This window comes from Calypte anna, chromosome 1 (genome assembly GCF_003957555.1).
Source record: "Calypte anna isolate BGI_N300 chromosome 1, bCalAnn1_v1.p, whole genome shotgun sequence".
Classification (NCBI taxonomy): Eukaryota; Metazoa; Chordata; class Aves; order Apodiformes; family Trochilidae; genus Calypte; species Calypte anna.
In genome coordinates, this window is record NC_044244.1 from 90,558,148 (window position 1) to 90,582,800 (window position 24,653).

Here is a 24,653-nt window from a genome sequence, read left to right on the forward strand (position 1 = left end):
TGCAGAGCTATGGCTGGTGATGGTAATGAGGCTGTTTGGGGAAAGAAAAAAGCCAACAAGCTTTAGGCTGAGCCTATTTCAATAAGTAGATCACTTTGGGTCTTCATGATTTGCTTCTGTTGGTGAGACAGCCCAAAGACTTGTGATTTTTGGAACCTGGTGCAGACATGCAGCCAGTGACTGTTTTGCAATGCTTTTATCTGTGCTTCTTTCAGCCACTTCTTAAAAGAGTAAGAAATAAGCAGCAGAATTCAGATTGACACCTACACATAGGTGGCTGAGCTCTCACTTGTCAGGAGAGAGCTACTGACAGTCGGTGGAACAGAGGAAGTGTTTCATCTGAGCAGCCATGAGATGTGAGGCTGCACAAGGGTGGGCTGCATGCTCTTTATGCTCTATTAGGTATGGATTTCTTTCTCCTAAATAGATCCCACCCAGGATCTTTGGGGAAGAAATAACCTTCTACATCTGCTTTACATTTTGCAGCCAGTGGATATAATGACCAATATACACAGGTTATTAGGCACGATGTTCTAGCCTGATTAGCAGTTCCTGTCCATATGGAACCCATTTCCAACAGTCTTTCCTGTGCCATTGGGGCACACGGGTCCTTTTGTGCTCTGAGCTCAATGTTAGCATAGCCTGCAAATCCGAGCTTTGGGTTTCTTTTGCAGATGGTAAGTGGGAAAACATGTGGATCTTCACGATGCCAATGAAATCCCTATCCTTGGTCCTGTGATTGGATTTTCAAAGCATTGTGCTCTAAATGCTTCTTTATGAATTGGAGGTCACCTTTACCCAGGTCTGTGCTTACCATTTGAGATGGCAAGTTCACCTGCCATCTCCTGCATGAAGAAGGGTTCCTTGCAGTGCTGGTGTGTCCACTGCACCAAGCAGTTGTTCTGCTATCCCTTTCGAATCCCTGGACTTTGGATTGGGATGGGCTGTGTGAACAGCTTCACCATGCAGCTGGGGATCTGCTGGGCTCTTTGGAAAAGAGGGAGTTGGGGTAGAAGGCTTTACCTCTCAGAGGTACCTGTCTTATAATCTGTGGTCTCTGGCTCTGCTGCAGGCAAGGAGCCTGAATTGCTGCACTCCTAAGTCACTGTTCTCAAAAGCTGCTCTCTGAGTAGCACAAACATTACAATTAGTTCTCAACTGGGTTGTAGCAAAGTGTTTCCCTGTTTTTTGTAGAAGCCAAAATGTCTCTGGACATGTCCCTGGCATTTCCTCAATCTCTGGACTGGTGCATTGCCTTTCTTTTGTTACTGCTTGTCTTGAGACAGCTTCCTCTCATCTACTGCTAATCCCCAGCTCCCCCCCAAAAAAACACCCCGCAACTCCACCCCCAAAAAACCACCCCACCAACATGAGATGTCAGCAGCCTCTGTTGCTTGACCCAACCTTGCCTCATGGTGGCAAGAGGACAGCTGCCTTGTTTGGCCAGGTACAATCAGAGGAATATTTTGGATATGACTCTTCTGTGCCCTTGGTGAGGTCTCAGTCCAGCAAGCTAAAAAACTACTCCTGGTAGTGTTTTGGGAATTGTGTCTAAATTCTTTTCTAAACTTCACTGAATTTAAACTGACCTTGTGATAAGTTTTACTCCTTTCAGAAGCAGATTAGCTACATGCTAATTGATTTCCGTAACTCCAAAAGAATGCAACTTTCAGCAGATGTGTTCCCTTGGCAGTCTTGTTCTTTTTGTCTCTATTGATGTTGTGACCTTGAGGCTCCAGGAAGGCAGTAGGTGATGCATGGTGATGATAGACCTTGCTGATGGCTGGAGACCCCAGTGAGGGAGAGGACATGAGGAGAAAGGGCCTGGTTTGGGCTTGTGTCCAATTATTACAATATATTTTTAAACTATTTTGTACTAAGGAAGTAAACACTGAATGCTGTGTAAAGGTTAGAGATAGGCCCACCCATTCTTGGAAGTTATGTACAGCTTGTGCTGAGTGACCTCAGTGATGGATCTGTCTATTGTGTGTATACAGTGCGGTGATTTACTACAGTATAACTTTGTTCCAAAGCTTATTCAAAAATGTTGTAGGTTGTTTCAGGAAACTCTTGTTTTCTACTGAGCTTTTTTTCCTAACTGAATTTGTTCCAGGCCCAGTAAATACACTTAAAGAATTATTTCCAAAGTATCGTATGCCAGTCCATTTTTACTTCTATTAAAGTCATTTTTTAGCTACGACAATAGTACTGTGTGTCTTATAATTTTAAAAGAACACTTGAAGATTAAGAAGCCCATGGGGCCAGATGGGATTCACCCCTGGCACCCGAAAGAACTCATGGATGATGTTCCAAAGCCAGTGTCCATCATATTTGAAAAGTCATGGCAGTCTGGTGAAGTTCCTGCTGACTGGAAAAGGGGAAGTATAACCCCCATTTTCAAAAAAGGGAACTACAGGCCAGTCAGTCTCACCTCTGTGCCTGGCAAGATGATGGAGCAGATGCTCCTGAAGGCTCTGCTAAGGCAAGCAGATAACAAAGGGGTGACTGGTGACAGTCAACACAGCTTCACTAAGAGCAAGTCCTGCCTGACTAATCTGGTGGCCTGTTATGATGGGGTCACAGACTCAGTAGACAAAGGCAGAGCAACAGATGTCATCTACCTGGACCTGTGCAAAGCATTTGACACTGTCCATTCTGATCTCCAAAGTGGAAGGGTATGATGGATGGACAACTCATGGTATAAGGAACTGGCTGGATGGTTGCACCCAGAGTCATGATCAGTGGAGATGCATGATGTGTGAAGTTCCTCAGCAGTCAGTACTCGGATTAGAGATGGAAACATGGCAGAGTATTTGAAACTGGTAAACAGTGCAGACAAGCAACAGGCTGGCCCCATTAAACAAGTCTTTGAGAAGAAGAACCAGAAATCTGCCCACTCCATTGCTCACCTGCAGAGAGTCTTGTGCCTCTGGGCATGGAGCAGAGAGCAGCAAGTCGAGTGTGCCAGGTGTATCCTTGACACCTCCTGTCTTTGTTTTCAGCAAGTCGAGAGAGTTTGCAAACCTGATCCGAAACAAATTTGGTAGTGCTGACAACATCGCTCATCTGAAAAATTCCTTGGATGAATTTCAGCCAGAAATGAGTTCAAGAACGTACGGGGGCAGTGCCACCATTGTTGCCAAACCAAAATATGTCAGTGATGATGAATGCTCAAGTGGGACCTCTGGCTCAGCAGAGAGTAATGGGAATACTTCCTTTGGTCCTGCTGTGCCAAGTACCCTGGACAGCCAGGGAAAGCTTTCTGTGATACTGGAGGAACTAAGGGAAATCAAAGAGACACAGTCCCAATTAGCTGATGATATTGAGAATTTAAAAGCACAATTTAAAAGAGACTATGGCTTTATTTCTCAGATGTTACAAGAGGAAATATATAGGTATTTGGGCCTTTTAAAATTTTCTGCCTTGCCTTCAGGATTACCTCCACCACTGTCCCAGGGAGGACATTCCAACGCCTCACACCCTCTCAGTGAAAAAATGTTTCCTAACATTACCATTCCTGTGAATGAAACTGTACAGGGGAGGAAGGCTGCAGCTTAACCTCAGTAGTTGTGATAGTTGTAGAGATGGTAGTGAAGCAAAAAGAAGCTAAAAATGAGGAAATTTGACACAGAAAAAAAGGGTCAGGCATGCAGCTTCTTAATACTTTTTGAAAATGTTTTTCTAAAGTGTAAAGCTGTGTAGAATTACAGCTTTTCTTTCCCATCAAAAATCTGTTTTGCATAAAAATTAAATTTTAATTTACTTTGGACGGTGAAGCTATTGTGATGTTACTTATCTCAGTATAGTTGTACATGGGTATAGATGGAATACTGTTGATACTTCTAATATTACCAAGGCACTGACCACAAGGACAACACAGGGGTTCTCCTGTACAACCTCAGCCTGCACAGTCGCTCCTCCAGGGCAGTGCTCGATTCTTGTCAGTGTAGCTGTGGGAGAGAGTGGGAAATGCTTTAGACACTTGAGTACTGGCTCTGGGAGTGACTGTAATGAGCTTTATGGCTTTAGACACCTTCTTAGTAACTGAGTTTAGAACCACCTCAAGGGGAGCCAATCGCCACTGTCACCTCTGCATAGGGCTGCAAGCAAATAAAACATTTGGCGCTTTTTCTCTTCTTTGCGGGTGTGTGTGTGACATCAGCAGGAGCCACCTCCTCATCTCCTGAAGCCCTGAACAGTCCCTATTAAATGGCTGTTAACCTTACCAGGGGAGTGTCAGTACCGGGCTGAATGAAAAATCTCCGGTTTCTGTCGGGGAGGAGCGACCAATGGCCAAGAACGCCCGGAGTGGGTTTGTGGCGGCGTGAGCACCGGGACCGGAGCGGCTCGGTGCGGCTGGAGACAAACACAACGCGCACCTTTTCCCCTCAGCTATCTGTTATCCGCATCTATTAGAAGTATTATCTAGTTCTGTTGTTCTCAGCATCTATTATCAGACATCGCTGTCAGCTGCACCGCCGCCTCCCCCTTTGCCTGCCCGTTTCCCTCTCTGCTTCAGAAGGGAAAACCGCACCGATCGGCACAGGACGTGGGGAATTCGCTGCAGAAGCTGAGAGCTGCCCGGCAGCGGCACAAAGCCACGCGTTGGACACATCCCCCGTTCACCGGCCGGGCGCTGCGCCCGGCACAAAGATGCTCCGGGCCCTCGCTCAGCCCGCACTGCACTGGCGGAGCCGCGGCTGCTGCCCCGCGCACGGGTGGGCGGGCCCTTCTGCGCACGCGCCCGTTTCCCCGGCAACGCCGTCCCCTGCGCTCCCAGCGTGCTCCGCGCGACCCTGTCGGGCGGAGGCGGCTGCGGGCGGTGAGGTGAGGGGAGGCGCCATTTTTAAATTGCTGGAAGCGGTGGCGGCCGCTGCCGGCGGGGAGGGCATCGGATCGGATCGGATCGGATCGGATCGGATCGGATCGGATCGGATCGGATCGGATCGGATCGGATCGGATAGGAATCGGATCGGAATCGGAATCGGAATCGGAATCGGATCGGATCGGATCGGATCGGATCGGATGGGATCGGGGGGTCGGAGGACCGGGGAGGCTGGGCACAGCTGAGGGGTAGGCGGGTAAAGCTTTGAATGAGGTTTTAGTGAGCATGAGTTTTTCATCTGTGTCTGAGGGCCTCTTGTCATGAGAAAGCAGGGGAAAATATATGTAGCATATGTAGACTCACTGTAGACAAGAGTCCAGCCAGAGTTACCAGGGGTAGCTCCCATGCAAAACTTCAGTTTGATCAGTAGCTGCTGTCAGTTTGACTTGGTAGTGTCTGTAGTGTCTGAAGCAACAGTTAAGATACAGCCTAGTTACTTTTCAGTTAATAGAAAATGTATCCGCTATAAGACAGAAACTGAAAGGGTGATAATGTGTGCTAATAGTAGGAATGGGCACTGAAGTAATATGTGCTTGTTATTGGAATTTGTACTTTGATCAGTACTGTTGAGGAGGTGATAGTGGTTTGAATGAGACTGATACCTTCTGAAATGCAGAAGCAGACAAATGTACTCTGAAATTTCTCCAATTTTTGCAATACGCAAAGGTATTAAGTGTATTAAATGTCTTTTTTCCCTGGTTTCTCTCGAATGATATCTGAGCAGAATCCAGATTATGGAACTTCCTGTAATAAATATTTTCATATTTCTCTTTGTTATGTTTTCCCCTTAGATGTGTATTTATATGTTTCTAAGATGAATGCATTGGCTATTGCAGGGTTCTTATAGTGAATTAGTAGAATATGGAATGTTAAAGGAATGAGAGGTATGCTGTCATATTTATGAAATTATATATAATTTTGTTTTGTTTTTTATTCACTACATGGGAAGTCTGATCTCTTAAGGGTGTTGCATAGTCATTTAAGGAAAAATTTGTTTCACTTGACTGTCTGAAAGCTCTCTAGTCGAGGGCTGTGATTTCATCAGCATCTGAGCTCATTGTGGGAGAACTCTCTGCTCCTGAAAGGAGAAAGCTTTGCTCCTTCTCCAGCTGATTTGCTTGGCTCTTTGTTCCTTTCTGCTCGCCAGTGCCAGCTGCCTGCTTTCACCCATGGTGTAGTTGGTTGGATTTTTCCATGAACAGCCAGCATGAGTCACTGGCCCCAGAGAAAAACTGGAATGTTTCCTGCTTGTTTAAGTGTGTTGGCTTCTTGAGTTAAAGCAGATCATGAAAGGGTCTGGTGAATGACAGCTCTAGGAATGGGTGCAAAGAAAGGAGGAGTGGAACCTCTTGTTCCTGCTGATAGTGAGTTCTTGTCTTGGAGTGCACTCTCTCCTTGGTTCTTTGTCTGGTCTTAATGTAGCCTCTTCAGCAAGGATGAGAAGGGGTCGTGTTGGAAGAGTCACTTTGATGAAGTTGTTCTTCGAATGTCTCACTTAGGCTTTCAGGCAAATCGTTTGTGTTGCTTCACAAGATTGTGGCTGATTCAATGACAGAAAACAAAATGAAACCAAACCCAAAATTGTGTCTAAGGAAGTCTGGAATTCTGACAGAAGCGGGCAATGGATTAAACCATGTGTTGTGTGAAACAGCTGTTTGGCTCTCAACAGATCTTGATGAGAGTTTTAGTACTTGTACTTAGAAGACTTGTTACTGTGAGCAACATACAATAAAAATAAAATTGTATTGATAACTTCGTAGTTTTCTCGAAATACAAATATTGTCAGCATTTCAACTTGTAGCAAACAAAGTGTTAAAGTAATGTAGCTGAAAAATCTTGTAAGAGAAGATAATGTGTAGATATAAAGGAGAGATGTGGAGTAGGTGTTTAAGCAACGTTTCTGTATGAAAATAAACAGTTGGCACAGAAAGGCAAACCAAAGGTAATTCTTGGAAATATAATTGTTATTTCATTGAGTTAGATGTTCCACAATTAATATTGCTGGTTTAGTAAGTCCAGCAAATATATAGGTAGAGAATTAATGTTACATATGACGTGGCTTTATTTTAGTTAAAATACTTCTTGAACAAACCTTCAAGACAGAAATAAATTTTAACTTTAAGGCATTTCTCAAACATTATGCATATAATCTTGTGCTATTTCAAGATTAAGGTGTGTTCATTGACTATGAGCAACTACCATAAAAATTATTGCAAGTAATGTATTCACAAGGTATGTATCCCTAATTGATGTTGACTATCGATGGTTCACTGCCAGGAATTATTTAATGATTTGGTGAAAAAACTAGAATAATTTTTTATTTTTAATTATTTATTTGTAGGTAGGTATATCTTACCAGTTGCTATGGATGATTTCAAGCACTCTCAAAGTAACGAGATCACTGTATTAGTACATGTTATTTCAGAATTGTCACAAGGAATGCAAGTTGTGAAACTTGCCACTAGATGTCCCTGCAAGCCAAAGTAGTTTTTTTCCTGACATGCTTTCAGCTAAGGATTTTGCATTTTGGAACTGAGAGTACAAAAGGTTGCCATTCTATTTATATATTTCTTTTGGTTGAAATGGTCTCAGAAAATGCCGTGGCTTTTTGGTGTCTTTCACTTTGTATCTGTTAATGCCACTTCAGGGCTACCTCTTACCCATGTAAGCTGCAGGATTCAGAGCTGACTTTAGAAAAGCAAAGATCTGAGACAGTGTTGCCTGTTGCTTCAGGTTGGTTTGTTTTGTTGGTTTGTTTTGTACAATTATCATGATAATGCTGTATATAGGCTTAGAAATTCTGAGGTTGCTGCCTTAGGTTTTTTCTGTGTTCCAGAACTTTCCATCCCCTCACATGGTTTATTGTCCTTTGGATCACTGACCAGTTCTCCTTATACACCTATTGGTTTAACAATTGAAACTGTACTTATATTACTTGAAAATTGCTCTTGTTCTTTGTGTTTCAGCAACCAACAATATTCAGGTGTGAAAAATAGATACTGCATTGGTCAGAAGGTTCTTCAGAACTTGTGCCATTTGTGTTTCAGTTTGGTTGAGCATATAGGAAAGTCACTGAGGAGAATGTTATTTATTCCAATTCCTTTCCTCTTATCCTCTGTATTCTTTCAGTAAATTTGGGTGAAGCAGAATACAAAGGTGCTGTGGTCACTTTGCCTACACTTGTGTTGTAACTCTGGTAGATTTTCCTCTGATCCTTTCCAATCTTAATGATGGTGGAAGGAAAAATGGGAAAGAAAATCTGAATGTAAGACTCTGTTAACATTAGCATGTCTTTGTACAATGTTTATTTTCCTATATGGAGTCTAGAATTTCATCTTCTTGATAAAATGAAATGGGAAGTGTTTAAGATAGGTCAATAAAAGATTTAAAGAGTGGAATGCTAGAAAATATTATAAATTCAACAGCAAATGTAAAGAGGATGAGGTATTTGCAGTGATGATAGAGTTGTAATATTTTCCTGTTTTTTGTTTTTCTTAGTACTGAGTTTATACCCTGTAACTGAAGTACACTTTGTACACTGCAGCCATGGAGTTCTTCAGCTTCAGTCCAGTTATGCCAAGAGCTAAAACAGCAGAGTAGTTGATTTCAAAGCTTTGTAACTTCCTTAAAATTAAGTTGCAGCCCTCCCTCCCACAGATGCTTTAGAAATATCATTAACGGTCAAATCAGTATATCTTGCCTTTAATATCAAAAAGAACTAACGAGGTTTAAAAGAATACTTCCTTATTGCTCATCATCTGATCATTTGCAGCTTTCTCACATCAATCTGATGTTGCTACATTTAGCAAAACTCTTTCTGGGAAGGTCACAAGAACAGATGAACTTCAATACAAGTCACTTCCTTGTTTTCGGTGTTCTATTTTAGGGCTGAACTTTCAGCAGGTGTCTTCCAGACTGTCTGTAGAACCTTAACTCTTTGCAGAGGGGGCTTGAAAGGACTTAAACAGTGAGAATTACCCGCTTTTGTTCCAGCTGAAATGACGGTGCATTGAGTAGTTTGGATATGTGACAACTTGTTTGGATAGTGTGACAGACGGTACCTGTGACAAGTAGCAGTAAAGGCTCTGTTCAACTGGCATCTTGGGACTCTGCTTAAACTGTCATTACCAAGGTATAATTAGGGCATTATGAGCAACATGGTTTGATTCCCAGTGTACAAGTAGAAGTAAAACCAACATTTTTTGTAATCTGTCAGAGAAAAGTGCTTTTGCTTAGTTTGTATTGACTCAAATAATCTCCGTGTTTAAATTTATCCTATGCTTCTAGAAAGGCTAATGCTTTTTTGGGCAGGCAGAATTATAGAATGGTTTGGCTTGGAAGGGTCCTTAAAGGATCATCTATTTCCAACATGCCCTTATGAAAAGTCCCTTCCCAGCTTTTGTGTAGGCCCTTCAGGGACTGGAAGGCAGCTATAAGGTCTAACCAGAGCCTTCTCCAGGCGGAACAATGAATGAGCAGAGCAGAGTTGCCCTTCCAATAAATGTTTCTAACCTGAGCTACTGCAGAGCCAGGAGTCTGAAAGCAAAAGAACTGTGTAAAATCTCTGATCTGTGAATGCCCTTTTGTTTTTTCAGGTGACTTAATCTTCTGAGATGTGAGCAGAAAAAGTGGATGACATTGTAGATTAGTTATTTTATTTTGTACTACAGGAAGAAGATACTAAAAGTTTAGTTATAGCTTGTCATTTAAACATTTGCTCCTGCACTTGATATTTTTGAGCTTTAAGACCTAAATGCAGAGCGTAAATATAAATAAATGCATATTTTCTCTTACAGATTACAGGAAGAATATACAAAGGCACAAGATGAACTGAAGAGGTTGTTAGTTGAAAAGGAGACTGTGCATGACAGATTTCAGCAGCTTCTTGCTGAGTATCAGGAGGAGTTGCTGGCTAAAACACGAGAGTTGGAAAAACTGAAGATGCAGGTGAGACAGTTTACTAGCATGACTTAATATGATTTTTAATCCTGTAACAGGGCCACGTGCATTTTTCTTTTTATGTAACATGTATATACTTAGCTTGGATATATTTCAGGTATCTCGAAACTCACCCAATGCCAGTAATGTTTCTTCTTACAGGCCCGTCAGCCTGACCTCAGTGCCTGGCAGGGTCATGGAACAGATCATCCTCAGTGCAATCACACAGCACCTGCAGGATGGGCAAGGGATCAGACCCAGACAGCACGGGTTTAGGAAGGGCAGGTCATGCCTGACCAACCTGATCTCCTTTTATGATCAGGTGACCCGACTGGTGGATGAGGGGAAGGCTGTGGATGTGGTCTACCTGGACTTCAGCAAGGCCTTTGACACCGTCTCCCACAGCATCCTCCTGAAAAAACTATCAGCCCGCGGCTTGGACATGAGCACCCTGTTCTGGGTTAAGAACTGGCTGGAGGGCCGGGCCCAGAGAGTGTTGCTGAACGGGGCTGCATCCAGTTGGCAGCCGGTCACTAGTGGTGTCCCCCAGGGATCAGTGTTGGGCCCAGTTCTGTTCAATATCTTCATTGATGATTTAGGTGAGGGGATTGAGTCCATCATCAGCAAATTCGCAGACAACACTAAGCAGGGGGAAGTGTCGATCAACTGGAAGGCAGGAGGGCTCTGCAGAGCGACCTGGACAGACTGGAGAGTTGGGATGATTCCAATGGGATGAGGTTTAACACGGCCAAGTGCTGGGTCCTGCACTTTGGCCACAACAACCCCATGGGGAGCTCCAGGCTGGGCACAGAGTGGCTGAGAGCAGCCAGGCAGAAAGGGACCTGGGAGTCTGGATCAACAGGAAGCTGAACATGAGCCAGCAGTGTGCCCAGGTGGCCAAGAAGACCAATGGCATCCTGGCCTGTATCAGGAACAGCGTGGCCAGCAGGTCCAAGGAAGTGATTCTCCCCCTGTACTCAGCACTGGTGAGGCCACACCTCGAGTACTGTGTCCAGTTCTGGGCTCCTCAGTTCCGGAAGGAGATTGAGGTCCTGGAGCAAGTCCAAAGGAGGGCAACCAGGCTGGTGAAGGGACTCAAGCTCAGACCCTATGAGGAGAGGCTGAGAGAGCTGGGGTTGTTCAGCCTGGAGAAGAGGCGGCTCAGGGAAGACCTCATCGCTCTCTACAACTCCTTGAAAGGAGGGTGTAGCCAGGGGGGGGTTGGTCTCTTTTGCCAGACGACTTTCAACAAGACAAGAGGGCATGGTCTTAAGTTGTGCCAGGGGAAGTTTAGGTTGGATATTAGAAAGAATTTCTTTACGGAGAGGGTGATCAAGCATTGGAATGGGCTGCCCAGGGAAGTAGTGGATTCTCCATCCTTGGAGATATTTAAAAAGCGACTGGATGTGGCACTCAGTGCCATGGTCTGGTGACTGGAGCAGTAGTGGATCAAGGGTTGGACTTGATGATCTCTGAGGTCCCTTCCAACCCAGCCAATTCTATGATTCTATGATTCTGTAGAGTGACCATGAATTGAAATGATTGTTGCCTTGTGTCACTGAATCTTCGAATTTCTGGTTTTGTGTGCTATGTTATTAGTAAGACCCTCAGTCTCTTTGTGTTCTCCTGTTACAAGAAGAATCATCTGCCCAGGAGGATTACCTCAGATGCCTAGAACTAGAACCTAGGTAACCTAGAACCTGCTTTCTGCAATTGCTTGTTTCCTTAAACTAATGTGGCACATGTCCTTAGGAAACAAACAGAACATCTGGCAAAGGACTCCAGGCTCCCAAATGGAGGAGATGCCTCAGTACCATTACTGCAAATAGTTTTCAAGGACTTCAGGGTACAGATAAGTGGAAGAAAAGTAGGATTGCTTTGAATATGTCAGAGGTTGTGGATGACAGCTTTTTAAACAGCTTTTCTTGGCTGATAGTTTGCTGTATTAACCACAGCAAAGAAAACTTAGTAAAATACATTGCAGCTGGGATTCTTCCTGATCTTAGTTTCATTTCAAACCAGAACCCATTTACCTTTTGTACTATTGAAAATTCTTCAGGAAAACACAGAAAATTAAGCAGGCTTCCTAAGTCATACTGAAAGGCTTGATTCTGGCTATTTATCCTATCACTGTGTAAGCAATAGATTATGACTGGTTTATTTATAATACCTTTCTGTCTTAAGGTGCTAACTCCTCAAAAGTTAGAGCTGTTAACTGCACAAATACAGCAGGAATTGGAATCCCCTATGACAGAACGTTATCGGAAGCTAGAAAATGTAAGTCAGGATTAAATTTCTGTTTCATTTAGAGTTGTCATCACCAGCTTATTGTTGTTCCTAAAGCCTTGGGAATTTAGAACCGAAGGGGGAGCACCGAAGTGTGGTATTTTTTGCTTGGTACTCTTGCCCCAGGCAGTAATCCCTAGAAGAGGGAGAAGGATGGATTTAGTTCTTCAGATACAAATTGGAAATGATAGGAACATTGCATGGACATTCAAAGAAAATAAATCTGAAATCTTCTGATTTTTTTTTTTTTTAATTTATCCAATTTAGGAAGTGGAAAAATACAGAACAGAATATAACAAACTTCGTTATGAACACACTTTTCTGAAATCAGAATTTGAACATCAAAAGGAAGAACACACACGTATTTCAGAGATGAAGAAAATAAAATATGAGGCTGAGGTACGCAGAATGTTGCAGTAGCTTAAAATGTATCTGCTGACAAAGCTGCTTGGACTTTGTGAAAACGCTGGTGCTTGATGGGCTGCCAGTCTGACACCATTTCATGTTGTAGCATTCATTTGTGTTCTCTTGAAGCACTTTTATGACTTAGCCTAAAGCTGTCTCTGTAGGTTTGTTCAGTGGTGTCTCGCAACAGCATTTGTGCTGCTACAAGTAAGGATAGACTTGCCTTCTGCTAAATGACAGCCAGAGGCTTTGCTTAATGCTTTTTTAAATCTCATTTGTGATGGACTTGAGACATTATGCTAATCTGAAATTAGTAAATTATCTCAGCAGCCTGTATAAGTTTAGATTTTGAACTACTTCTGTGGCAGCTAATCTAAGAAGAAGACAGAGGAAGATGTTGTTAATACCAGATAACCCTTACAAGAGACAGGGGTGGTCAAAAGGAAACTTTGGTACTCAGTTTCAGTTGTACTGACTCCTGAATAAGCCATTGATGAATGTTCTGTTTCAGAACTGGACTTTCAGAAGTGTAGCTAACTAAATTGCCAGCTTATTTATGTTTTAAATATATGCAGCAGTCTAAATGAGTGTTGCATATGTCCTCTGCATATTCATTTAAGTATTTGTCTGGGAGCATATCTCCTAAGATGTCAGATTGGAATGTATTAGTCCAAACATGAGACAGAAATCAAAGCAATCATCACTTTCAAAATCAATCCAAATTTGCAAATGCAAAGCATTAAAAACAGAGCAGTTGTCCTTCCTGGAGCTAAACCCACATGCTGCTTTACAGCCTGTCTCTCTTGTGGGCTTGTTGAGTTTGTGCTGGTCTTGCAAGTAACTGGCACACTTGCAGAGAGAATCAAAGTACCTTGAGCACAATGTGATCTAGTTTCTCTTTCTCAGAGCCTTTGTAACCTTCCACACCAATTAGCACAAGGAGGCTACAAAACCATCCTTATTTTATAAATGTTGGGTTGGGCACGTGTGATGTGATAGGTGTTTGAATTTCCTGCTGGAAGGGATTTGGAGGGCTTTTGCTGCTGTCATTTTTTTTGCTCCATTGAGATCAGTGCTGCAACTTCTAAATGGACTGCTGTAGACTGGAGTTTGGATTAGTCTCCAAATATCAAGAGAACTCTAATTTTTTTTCTTTACCGTCTGTGTGACATGGCCAAATCTGTTGCTTGTCTTGAGTTACAAATAGATTTGAGTTCAGTTGTGGTTACAGCATTGTGGAATCATAATGTAGTCCAACATGCTGCTTATAATGTTGATGTGTTCCTCGTGGCCACGTTCAGTCAAGTCTTCAACAGCTGTGAGGATGGAAATTCCACAGCTTTCTGGACAGCCTATTCCAGTGTTTAAGCATTTTCATGGTAAACCTTTTTCTTGATATCCAATTGTAATTTCACAGGTTCCATCTTGTGTCTGTTGCCTCTCTTCCCATCACCATGCCCCTCTGAGAGGAGATCCATCTTCTCTGTCTCCCTTTGTTGTGAATAGAGAGGAATAAAACCCACTCTGAGCCTTGTCTTCTGCAATGTGAAGAGGTGTAGTTCTCTCAGCTTTTCCTTACATGTCATGTTCTCCAACCCACTGGCCACCTTGGTGGTCATCCACTGGACTTGAATCATTCTGTCCTTCTCTGTGTACTGGACACAGACTCCCGATGACAAGTACTGGTAGGTGACAAAGGCTCACTTCCCTGGATCTGCTAGTTATCCTTATGCCAGTCTGCCAGGATGCAGTTGGTGATCTTTGCTGTGAGGGTTCTCTGCTGACTACTGTTCAGCTTGTGCTTTAGGACTTCAGATCCTTTTCCATGGATCTGCTTCCTACGCAGTTGCCCACAGACTGTGCAGTTGCACTGGGTACAAATACTTTGTATTTGCTCTTGCTGAAGATGTTCCCTTCAGCCCCTTCCTCCTGCCTGTCCAGATCCCTGAATAGCAGTTTTGCTTTCCAGCCTATCGACCATTTCCCTCCAGTTTGGTGTCACCTGTGAGTTTGCTTAGTGTCCTTCATCCCATCCTCCAGGTCAGTAATGAGGACATCAATCAGTGTTGGACTCTGTCTGACCTCAGAAAGACCCCTGCTCATTACAGGCAGTCACTGGGCTCAGCAACACTCATCATCCCTCTTTCAGCTAGCAGCCCAGCCAGCTTTCCACCCCCTTTGTCATCCACTTTCCCAGCCCATATCTCACCAATTTAGTGGGAGAGATGATGGGAGAGTGTATCAAAGGTCTTGTTAAAATCAAGGGGTACAAGATCCACTGCTCTCTCCTTGTCTGCAGTGCCAGTCACCTCTTCCCAGAAAGCAGAGGAGGAGGTAGGGCACAATTTGCCCTTCATAAACTGTACCTTTCATCACCTTGTCTTTCATCTGTTTAAAAATGACTTTTAAGAAGATTTGCTTCATAACCTTCATAGAGACTGATGAGAAACTGTCTGTCCTGTACTTATCTGGGTCCTTCCTGACCTTTTTGTGGTGTGCTCTCTGCCTCTTCCCATTCATCAGGGACTTTCTCTGATTGCAGGGACTTTTCAAAGATGATAGTGAATAATGTTGCAATTATACCAGTGAGCTCCTTCAAAATGCTTGGATCCACTGCAAGGACTTGTGTGTGTCCAGTGGTTTGAATCATCCCAAACATTTTCTTCCGCTACTTCGGGTTCTGATTTACTCCCACAGAATGCTAGGGGGGCTCAGAGACATCTGAGGCCTAAGGACAAGCCTTATCAGTGACAAGAGGGGGAAAAAAGCACTGACGAATGGGTCTGTTTGATTTTCCTACTCTAAGAAAGAAAATAAATGTGAATACATATTTCATATGTACATTGCTGAACTGTCAACTGCTATGTTTGTTGCTGTGTGATACCTAATCACTGTGAAAGCTTTTATTTTTCTGATAACAACTATCAGATTGCAAGACTGGCTAAAGATAAAGAACTCCACAACCAGCTGCTTAGTGTTGATCCCACAAAGGACAGTAAACGTGTGGAAGCACTTTCTAGAGAAAAGGCACAACTGTGTCAAAAATTAAAAGGCTTAGAGGCTGAAGTATCAGAATTAAGAGCAGAAAGAGACAATTGCAGTGCACAAGCAGAAAATATTCAAAGAGCACAAGCACGGCAGTTAGCTGAGATGCAGGCTATGACAAGGTCTCTAGAGGTAAGATTATATTTTTATTATTATTTTTATGGGTTGTTGTTATTTCTTCTTTGGTTTGGTTTGGGGTTTTTGGGGTTTGTTTTCTTGTTTTTTATTTTCCCTTCTCATAGAGTGTAGAGTAACACTGATAGAACAGTCACTGAAATCACTGATACAGAATGCAACTTGAGTCTGCATATTTCAGATTTAAGAAGAAATTGTCAGTACCTTGGGGGTCAGGTACTTCCAGTTCTGCTTTGGAAAGGTGGAGAGCTCAACAGAGATTCTGTTGGATGATGTTCTTGGTAAAAATACATGCAAGTGCTACTCATGTTTGCAGTCAGTAAAGATGCTGGGGTTGTCACTTGTCACTGAACTGAGGTTAGAAACTGGTGACTGTAAGTTAGTAACCTGCTATGGAAGGTTTTGTATTCTTTTAAAAGTGTCAGGTGGTGCTCTGTTATTTCTTTAATTCTTGCTTTGTGTCTTTTTTCTTATCTCCCGTTGTCTCTCCCAACACATTACTGCAATAGTTTATTTCTTGGCTGTTACTCTGCCTTAAAGAACCTTTGGTATTTCTGGCCTGTTGTATGTTTTTCAGGGTTGCACTTATTCCTCATCTGTGGTCTTCAGCCTTTCTCTGCCAGTTCTTAGTCTCTATGTTTGTAGTGAGCCTGGCATCATACAGATAGGTGGCTCATCTTTTTTGACTGTTTCCAGTGCTGTCTACCTTTGTTACAAAATGCTCTGGTTACAGTTTTAAAAGGAAAAATGCTGCAATATTCTTAATTTAGAGCCCTTATCAAAAAGTCTTGCTAGGTGCTAGGTCAGTCTAGAACCACAGAGGTGAAGTTGAAGGTCAGATTACCTTTACTTAGTAAAGCCTCACGGTTTGGAGACTATGATACTTATAGTAAATTGCATTTTATTTCCTGTCCATGGTGCACATGACAACCATCTGAAATAATTTTGAGCACTACTTGTGTTTACAACCAAGTAGCTTACTGGTAGGAATAGCTGCAGCATCCTAACAAAGTCCAGTTACCTCTGTCTCTTGTGAAGCAGGATTGAAAATGTGATTCTGTGCAGGCAATGTTAGCAAAAACATTGCTTGTCACTTGTGAGTGACTTTTGAGTGAAAGTCAAGCCCCTCACAAATGGCTTCTTTAATCAAGGCCGAAAAGAAGTCTGCTGAACTACAGATTGATCGACTTGAGAAAGAACTGCAGATGAGTCATGAGGAGAACAGCCTTTTAACTACTAAACTTGACAAATCTGAACTAGAAGTCAGTTCCTTAGCTGCTAAAGTAAGTGCCTGATTTATAGTATCTGAAATACTTTTTTTTTATATCCTGTTCTGTTTTTCTGTTCGTATTTTACATAAAATAAGACAATGGTATCTGCTGTGACTTAAGATTTGGAATTTTTAGAAATACTTAGGAAAAAAAGAAAGATCAGAGGGCTCCTAGTTTAGGGAGAACCTAAAAGTGCTTAAGAAACTTGACATCGCTGTTGAGTTTCAGCATAACAGGATTAGTGTGGGTGTCAGATTCAGACAGAGTTTTATGTTTTTAGTTATAATGCTCTATGTATATCGAAGTCAGGGTACTAGTCCTAATGAAATAGTTATTTGGGTAAATATGAGCTTTCTGCTCTTTCTTATTCCCTCTGTCCTGGAGAGAATACCATGTAATAAATATTGATCCCATCCATCAGTTTCTGGCAGCAAATTTAATCCCCTGCTGTTTTCTTTCCTTTCTGGAGAGGCTTTAGATAGTTCTGAACTGAGTTAAACTTAATTCCTGTGTGGAAGTGCTCACATTTATCTTTTGAATTTTGTGCCTTAAAAAACCACCTTAAATCTTTGCAGGTTGCCTTGAAATGTTCTGAACTTAGGATTTAAGCAATCATATCCACTGTGTAGTTACTTAATAAGCTACTGTGTCATTCTTAACCTTTTGCCACTTGTATACGCTAGCAGGTTGTAATTACATTTGTCATTGTGAATGGGTTTTCATTATAAGTGCTTTCCTCTAGATATTTAATTCTCATTGACCATGTAATTACTGCATAGAAATGCCTGAACTATAGGAAATTTCCATGCAAGTGGTAATTGTCTTTGATTTGATGTTCTTAAAGCTCCTGCTCTAGTGAGGCCATTTCTTGTGTACATCACAGTGGTCAAGAAGCATTTGATTTAACATCCAGTTTAAAACCAGGAAGACCTGGATTTTGAGCAAGTAGTGTAGCACTCCAGGAGGTCCAAGGCACTGTAAAAATCAAAATTACTTGAGGGAGCAATGGATAATCTGATTTTGTGTATCACTGTTTTCTTTGGGGTAATTAAATTTAACTATATTTTAGACCCTGGGGGATCTTCAGTCCGAAGTATGTGTTAACTGACTTGCTTATTGAGTTAGTGAGGCATCAGGGTCTTAAGCAATATTGGATCACTGCTAAAGCAATAAGTATTCAGAAAAGAAATACCCTAATATTCAAAGGCTACATGTAGAACGTGTAGCATTTACTCAGACACCAATTTTCCACAGGCACTCCTGTGTATCTGTGAGTATATCACAACAGCTTCTTAAAAGTAACTTTTCTACAGTATAAAGTGTGATAACTCTCTGATTAAAGATGAAATACTTGCCAGTAGTCAGACACCCTGGTTCCTGGAACATATGTTGTGTTTGAGCACTTAAATACTTTTAAATCAGGGAATACATAAAACTCACATTTCAAGATGATTGACAACTCATTCAATAATCTTCAGTGTGTAACTTTAGAAATTAATAAAATCCTGTAATAGAGCTGAGTATGATTTGTGGAGTTGGACCATGCCAATAGCCTTAGTGTTACGGGACCTATCTAGTCCCCACTAAAAGAAGAGTGGATGTTGTGGAGTGGCTTTTAGGAAAGCAGTGGGTGAAAAAAGTATTTAAGACATGTTTAAAATAAGCAAAGTTAATGATTTTTAAATTTTTTTTAAATTTCCTTGTTAGCACAGTATCACATGAAAACCTTAAAGCTGTGAATATGTGTCTTTCAGTTGATTTGGTTTTCTTTTCTAAATTCCTAGATAGAAGAACTTAAAAATTCATATAAATTGGAAATAGCAAATGTCAGACTGGAGGCAGCAAGAACAAAGAGCGAGGCAGAAAGAGAGAGAGACAAGATTCATAGTGAAATGGATGGTAAAGTGTGCAATTATTTTCTAGTGATTTCTTTTGTAAGTTTTGGTTAGAATACTGCAATTATTTGTCCTCCAAACACTGCCTGGCAGTCTTCAGCTTCTTCTGCTCTAAGTCCTAGATCTGAAAATTCATTTTTGTATCTGAAGTAACTCTCTTGTTTCACTTGGTCTGTTAGGTTAAGGACAGCTACAGGACAATTTTTCATTTATGTAAATGGGTGAAGTTGTGATACAATTTGAACATAATCTGGTTTTTATGAAGTACTTCATAGCTTGTTTTATGGGTTTTTTCTATTGCCAGATTCTAATTCTGTGCCTGTGAAAATTAACATTTGGTAAGGCTGCCACGTGAAACAAAATACCATTTCTAGCTCCTTCTTTGAAGAAGGTAGGTGACAGGCTAAGAGCATAATAGAGCTGAGCCTGTAGGTAACCTGAAATGGCCAAGTGAAATTGGAGTGAAAAACCAAAGGTCTCAAGCACCATTTATGTGCTGATGACTGAAATTGCTACACAGCTTTTAAGAGGACTGTCCTCACTGATTTGCCATAACCCCAAAATCTTCCTGGAACAGTTCTCTCTGTGGCTTGCATAAACATTAAGTTCTCTAACAGCAACTAAAAAGAAAAATTTTCTGTATAAATCATTTAGTAACCCTCTTCAAAAGCTTTTGAAATGTCACCGTTACGTTAAGACAGCCCATATCTCTTCTGTTCTTCTTGAGTGTTTTCCTCATTGATTCATTCTGTCATGTGAATTGTGATCTTTACCTTCCTTCTAACCAGTTTCTAGTTATTTTAATCCTGCACATTATCAGGTTGATAGCAAAAATTACATTCTAACTTTTTTTAATCTATGATGCAGGATTGCTGTCAGACAAGGAAACTCTTAAGGCAACTTAAGGTTCTTTTCGAAAAAAGTAACATTTTTCATCTAAACCTTTAAAAAAAGCTGATTTTTAATGACCATTTAAAAGACATATTTTTGTAATACTCCTGTTAAAATTGAGGAAAAGATGATGTTTTCATATGGCATACCCCACCATATTTCTTTTTACACAGTGTCACCCTATCAGCGACTGTACTGCTGGGACCCTAATGTGCTATCTCTCTAGGTTGGTTGTTATAGTTCTCATTGAAGTTGTTATACTGTAATATTTGTGTGAAAGCCACTGTGAGCAAAATCCATACTCTAAAAGCAAACAAATCAACACCTTTCTTACTCCTGTGTGGATTCTAATAATAACTAAAAATTTATTTTTATTATTTATCCACATTTCATTTTATGCCATATAATCTGTTATCAGATTGATTTGCCCTAGCATGTAACTTCTTTGCCCTAATATCTGTATTTCAATTAGATTAAAATAATGTCTTTTATACAATATTAGATTGAAAGTTCAGCAGCAAGGTAATCAGACAGAGGAGTTGGATGAAAAGAAATGTGAACGTGCTGATCTGAAATGGGTAAGATTTTATTGCATTCTGATGTTTTATAGGGAAATATAGTTTGTCCTGCTAGTTACCATATCCATTGTTTGAAGTTTAGATTGATTTTTTTCAAGCCTTTTTTTTTTTTTCTGAGAGACAAAAGGCATAGAACAGATACTTAACAGTGAGTGTTCAGAGAGCAGTCAGGCTTTCCTTTATAAATGGGTTATGTTTTTTTGTGTTTTGTGGGTACCAAGGATTCAAAAGCTGAATGTTTATAGTCTGTTACATTGAATACAGTTATGCACTATTTAACTGCAGATTCAGTTTCCATGGAAACTTATAAATTGTTTCTAGCTAATGGTTTGCATTTACACTGCATCTCTCATCTGAGGTTCTTCAAGTGTGTAACAGATGTTTCATAAATGAATAAAATAGTGTAAGGAGCTATACTGATATTGTGGAGGGACTTAATGGTAGTGTTGAGAATAAAACCTAATTCTTTTAACTCCTGCTCTCCCATGATGTTGTTTAGTAGGTAAGGAGATAGCTGTGCATCAAGGCAGTCTGCAAGCTGTGTGCACTTGAAGTTCAGTGTTTTTTTTTCCTCTAGAAATCAGAATTTGGGGTATCTCATTGCCTATGTGGGAAGAGGAGAAAGAAAGGGAACTCATCCTTTCTATGTGCTGGCTGCAGAGGTTGGGTTTTCAGACTCTGTACTTGGTTTTTGTGAAATGGTTGGTACAGCCACTGCTGACTGTAACACACATTGTGTTATGGCAGAGAAGAGTCTGGGTACCTCCAGAGATGTGCTACGAAATGTTGTGTGGTCCTCTGGTTCTGTTCAGTGCTGGGGCTTGATGTCAGGTTTTTTTAAGTTCTAGGGGACACATAAACCTCTGAGGACTCTTACCTTCCTTTCAACCTATGCCTAATAGTTGTTTACTGTAAAGCTTCTAGAAAAACTGTTGAGTAAAGAGAAAAGGAATAAATAAGAAAGGCTTTTGAAAAGCTACTGCTACCAGTTGGTGTCTGCATTTTGTTCTCAGTATCTCAAAATTAATTGTTGCTTGGGCAGGAAAGGCTCATCTGGAACCAGAAGTAATATTTTCATCCCTTTGGCATTACTTTGTGTTTTGCTTCTATTCCTTTCACATGGATTACTTAACTATGGAGTGTAGATTCTGACTAAACTCAGAAATAAAAAAATGAACGGGAAATATTGGACATTTGTAAAAAATAGCTATGCCATCTATTGTGCATTAAGTATAAAAGCTTTGCTTGCAGTAAATAAAAAAATAGGTATTTGTTTCCATTTGTTGCAATTAATTACTGTGTAGTGAAAAACACTTTGTGTAAAATAAAATCCTATTTATACTGAAGTGATTGTCGGACTTATATTAGTTATAAGTGGATCTAGAGTGTTTAGAAAAAACATTTAACCATTGCTTTGTGCTTTGATAAGTTTTCAGAGACCCAGTCTATAATGTTTTTTTTTCCCCTCCCACTAGATCCTTTCAGCTGATATGAGGGAATAAATACTGACTGGGTATCTTGTAGTTTTCTCATCTAAATTAAAAATATGCACTTTCCTTTTTTGCACAAACTTGACCACATACCAACAAAGCATGCTAATAAATGCCAAGAAAACCAGACCCCATACAGCAGTCAAGATTTTCCAGAAATTTAGAAATTGAGAGATAATACATAGTGGCTATTAATTATTTCCTAGCATAATAAATAAATAAATACATGTTTCACTTGTATTGGATTCCTGTGTGATGAGTTTCTTAAAAAGTCAGGGTCCAAGACTGAATAGATATCTTCCAAAAAATATGTAGTGATTTTTGTTTTAACCTCTCTGTTGCCATGACTTGGTACTGGAGTTGCTTTGTTGTCATTAGTGTAAGTGTTGCTTTTCAGTTTAGCACTTCTGGAAATTGTTCCTATAAGTTTATCACTGGTAGAAATTACTGCATTGGGGCTGCAGAATACATTGATGTGTCAGTAGCATATTAAATCCTTTGGATGTTTACTTTAGGAATGTGCATTCCTATTTCGAGTGAGATTGTCACTGTTATTTGAGTGAGTCTGTCAGTGTTATTGACATATTGAAAGCCCATAGAGCAGTCAGGAGTACATTTCCCTGGACAGGCAGTGGAAGGACCTTGGCAGTCCTCAGAGATCCTTGTGTAAGGATGTAGATAAGAGGAGATGCACCAAGGCTGATACTGGAGAAATTAAGCAGCATTGGTGCCTGCATGGAAGTTGTCCAGGTCTGTCCTGCTGGTGCCTGGGGGCCTTGGGACACCTTTCCATTCTTTTTTCTGCCTCTGAGGCTGATAAGACTTCTTTCCCCAGTTCAGTAATTCTTACAATTTCAAACTCTGAGAGTTGAGTGGCACCAAAGGAGCTTGCTTGGCTTAAAGAGGAAGAGAAATAAAGACCAAAAAATAAAGCCTAAGATAAACAGTTTGAGATAAATCAAATAATGACAGCTGAGCCTTAAGTAGGCAAAGCAGCTGCCTGCCTGGCTGTATCAGTCTTAAGCTTAGAAATGTGAAATGAGCAAAAGGGCTGAAGGCAAATGAAGAGACTGACACAGATCAGAGATGAGCTCAGACAGGCACTTGTTAAGCATTTCAGGAACAGTGTTAGTGACACTAAAAAAAAAAAATTAATCTGTCATTTTTAAACACTCTTTCAAATGAAATATTTTTACAATGACCCCATGCTTTTCAAGACAGCCATCTAGTACATAGTAGTAGTAGTAGTAGTTACTTACAGTCAACAGATCAGCAGGGTTCAAACCACACTGCATGTTCTAATAAAATTGCTACTTGTGTAACAAGTGGTCCAGGATCCTGGTTCTGATATGAGAGTGGATGATTCCTACTACTTCTACTGTGGGGAATTGAAGGCTGTTTGGTGTGAAATTTATGGTGATTTAATCAGAGTTTGTGTAGGGAAACTGCATCATCCCAAGACTGGAGTGGTATGGGTGCACTGCTACCAAGCCTTGGACTGAGTTTCATAAAAGCTGCTGCACAGAGTCTCACCATTTGATGCATTTGTTTTTGTTTTTCATAAAAAGTAAAGTGGGTTTTTTAGTGAAAAGATACATCTATTTTAAGTGCCTTAAGGCACTAATGCAAAGCCCTGCTGCATCTATATAAACTCTTAAGCATTTTCACTTTATTTTTTTCAAAGGGCTTTATAATACAAACATATTGAATGGCTGAAGGAGAAGCATGTGCTTACTCAGAGCATCACAGAGAAAGAGGAGAAATACAATGAAATGAAGAATAAGCTATACCGAGCTGCTGTTGCTCAGAAAAAGGCATGTTGACCCTTCCTTTATGAATCATTCACCTTATGAAATGTTCAGCTTTGCTTTGACCAGCTAGAATTGTTTTAATATTAAGACTTTATTTTCAGTCTACTGTATATAGTAATGAAGTATATCAGGTTCTTCAAAATTAGCATAGAAATAGGTTGATGTGATATGCGAAAACAGACAAGAAATTTGTTATAATGCCATCAAAGATTTTGTGAGGCTCCTTTCACATGCTTGTGTGCATGTCTTACAGGTATTTAAGATGTGCAGTCCTTGATTAGGAAGGATGATGTTTTGCATACTAGATAAATAATGTGCTACTTTTCCTTGAGGAAGGAAAATCCTAAAAACTGTCACAGCTTTGAAACCCTATGCAATGTAGATTTAATTTTTACAGGATCTATTCTATCCAGGCATTATTTAGCTCTGTGTGAAATGTCTGTTTGACAGAGAAAGACTCTCACAGATAATAAACAAAGGAGGATGCGAGAGAAACTAGAGCTTTTGGAAGCCAAGATGGAAGAGCTAGAAAAAGAAAACCAGGTGTTAAATAGGTAATGAACTTTGCTTTTCTTAGCTTGAACAATGTTTTGTGCCCAAGATGTGACTGACAAATATGAAGTAATTTTGAAAATACATGACACTTAGTTTTGTAGCTGAATTCAATGGTATTTTCAGCACTAGAATGACTTGAATGGAGTCCATTTTGTGTAGGCAGTTGAGACTTTTTAAAACAACTGCAGGGCGATCTCTTTGGGGACAAATTAGGGATCAATATCTGACAGGCTTGCAGGAATTCCTTCAAAAGAAAGAAGTTTGTGAAAAAGGAGATGCGTCAGTCAAACACTGATATGAAAATATAGTATGTAAAACTAAATGGAAGACAGGACAGAAAAATAATTCAGTGTAGAAGTTACTGTATTGGTTTGGAGTTTTGCTGGTTTGATTATTAACAATGCTACAGTCTGCATTTTAATTGTTATTCTGAAGTTCCCATGCAACAAGACAGGATGAAATGAAATA

At 40.7% G+C, this 24,653-nt stretch overlaps 1 protein-coding gene across 1 annotated transcript; it reads left to right on the plus strand.

Annotated features, from left to right (window-relative positions):
- The first annotated feature begins 1,337 nt into the window (after window positions 1–1,337).
- Window positions 1,338–24,188, plus strand: LOC103526105 (centrosomal protein of 83 kDa-like). Its single transcript, XM_030454421.1, is given in 16 exon segments — window positions 1,338–1,697; window positions 1,916–2,001; window positions 3,003–3,531; window positions 4,445–4,827; window positions 9,682–9,832; window positions 12,008–12,100; window positions 12,377–12,508; window positions 15,443–15,691; window positions 16,846–16,977; window positions 18,750–18,864; window positions 19,728–19,756; window positions 19,925–19,977; window positions 20,254–20,329; window positions 23,154–23,221; window positions 23,504–23,633; window positions 24,081–24,188. Coding segments are annotated over 16 exon segments (2,355 nt in total). The 5' UTR covers window positions 1,338–1,676.
- Window positions 24,189–24,653: the final 465 nt, after the last annotated feature.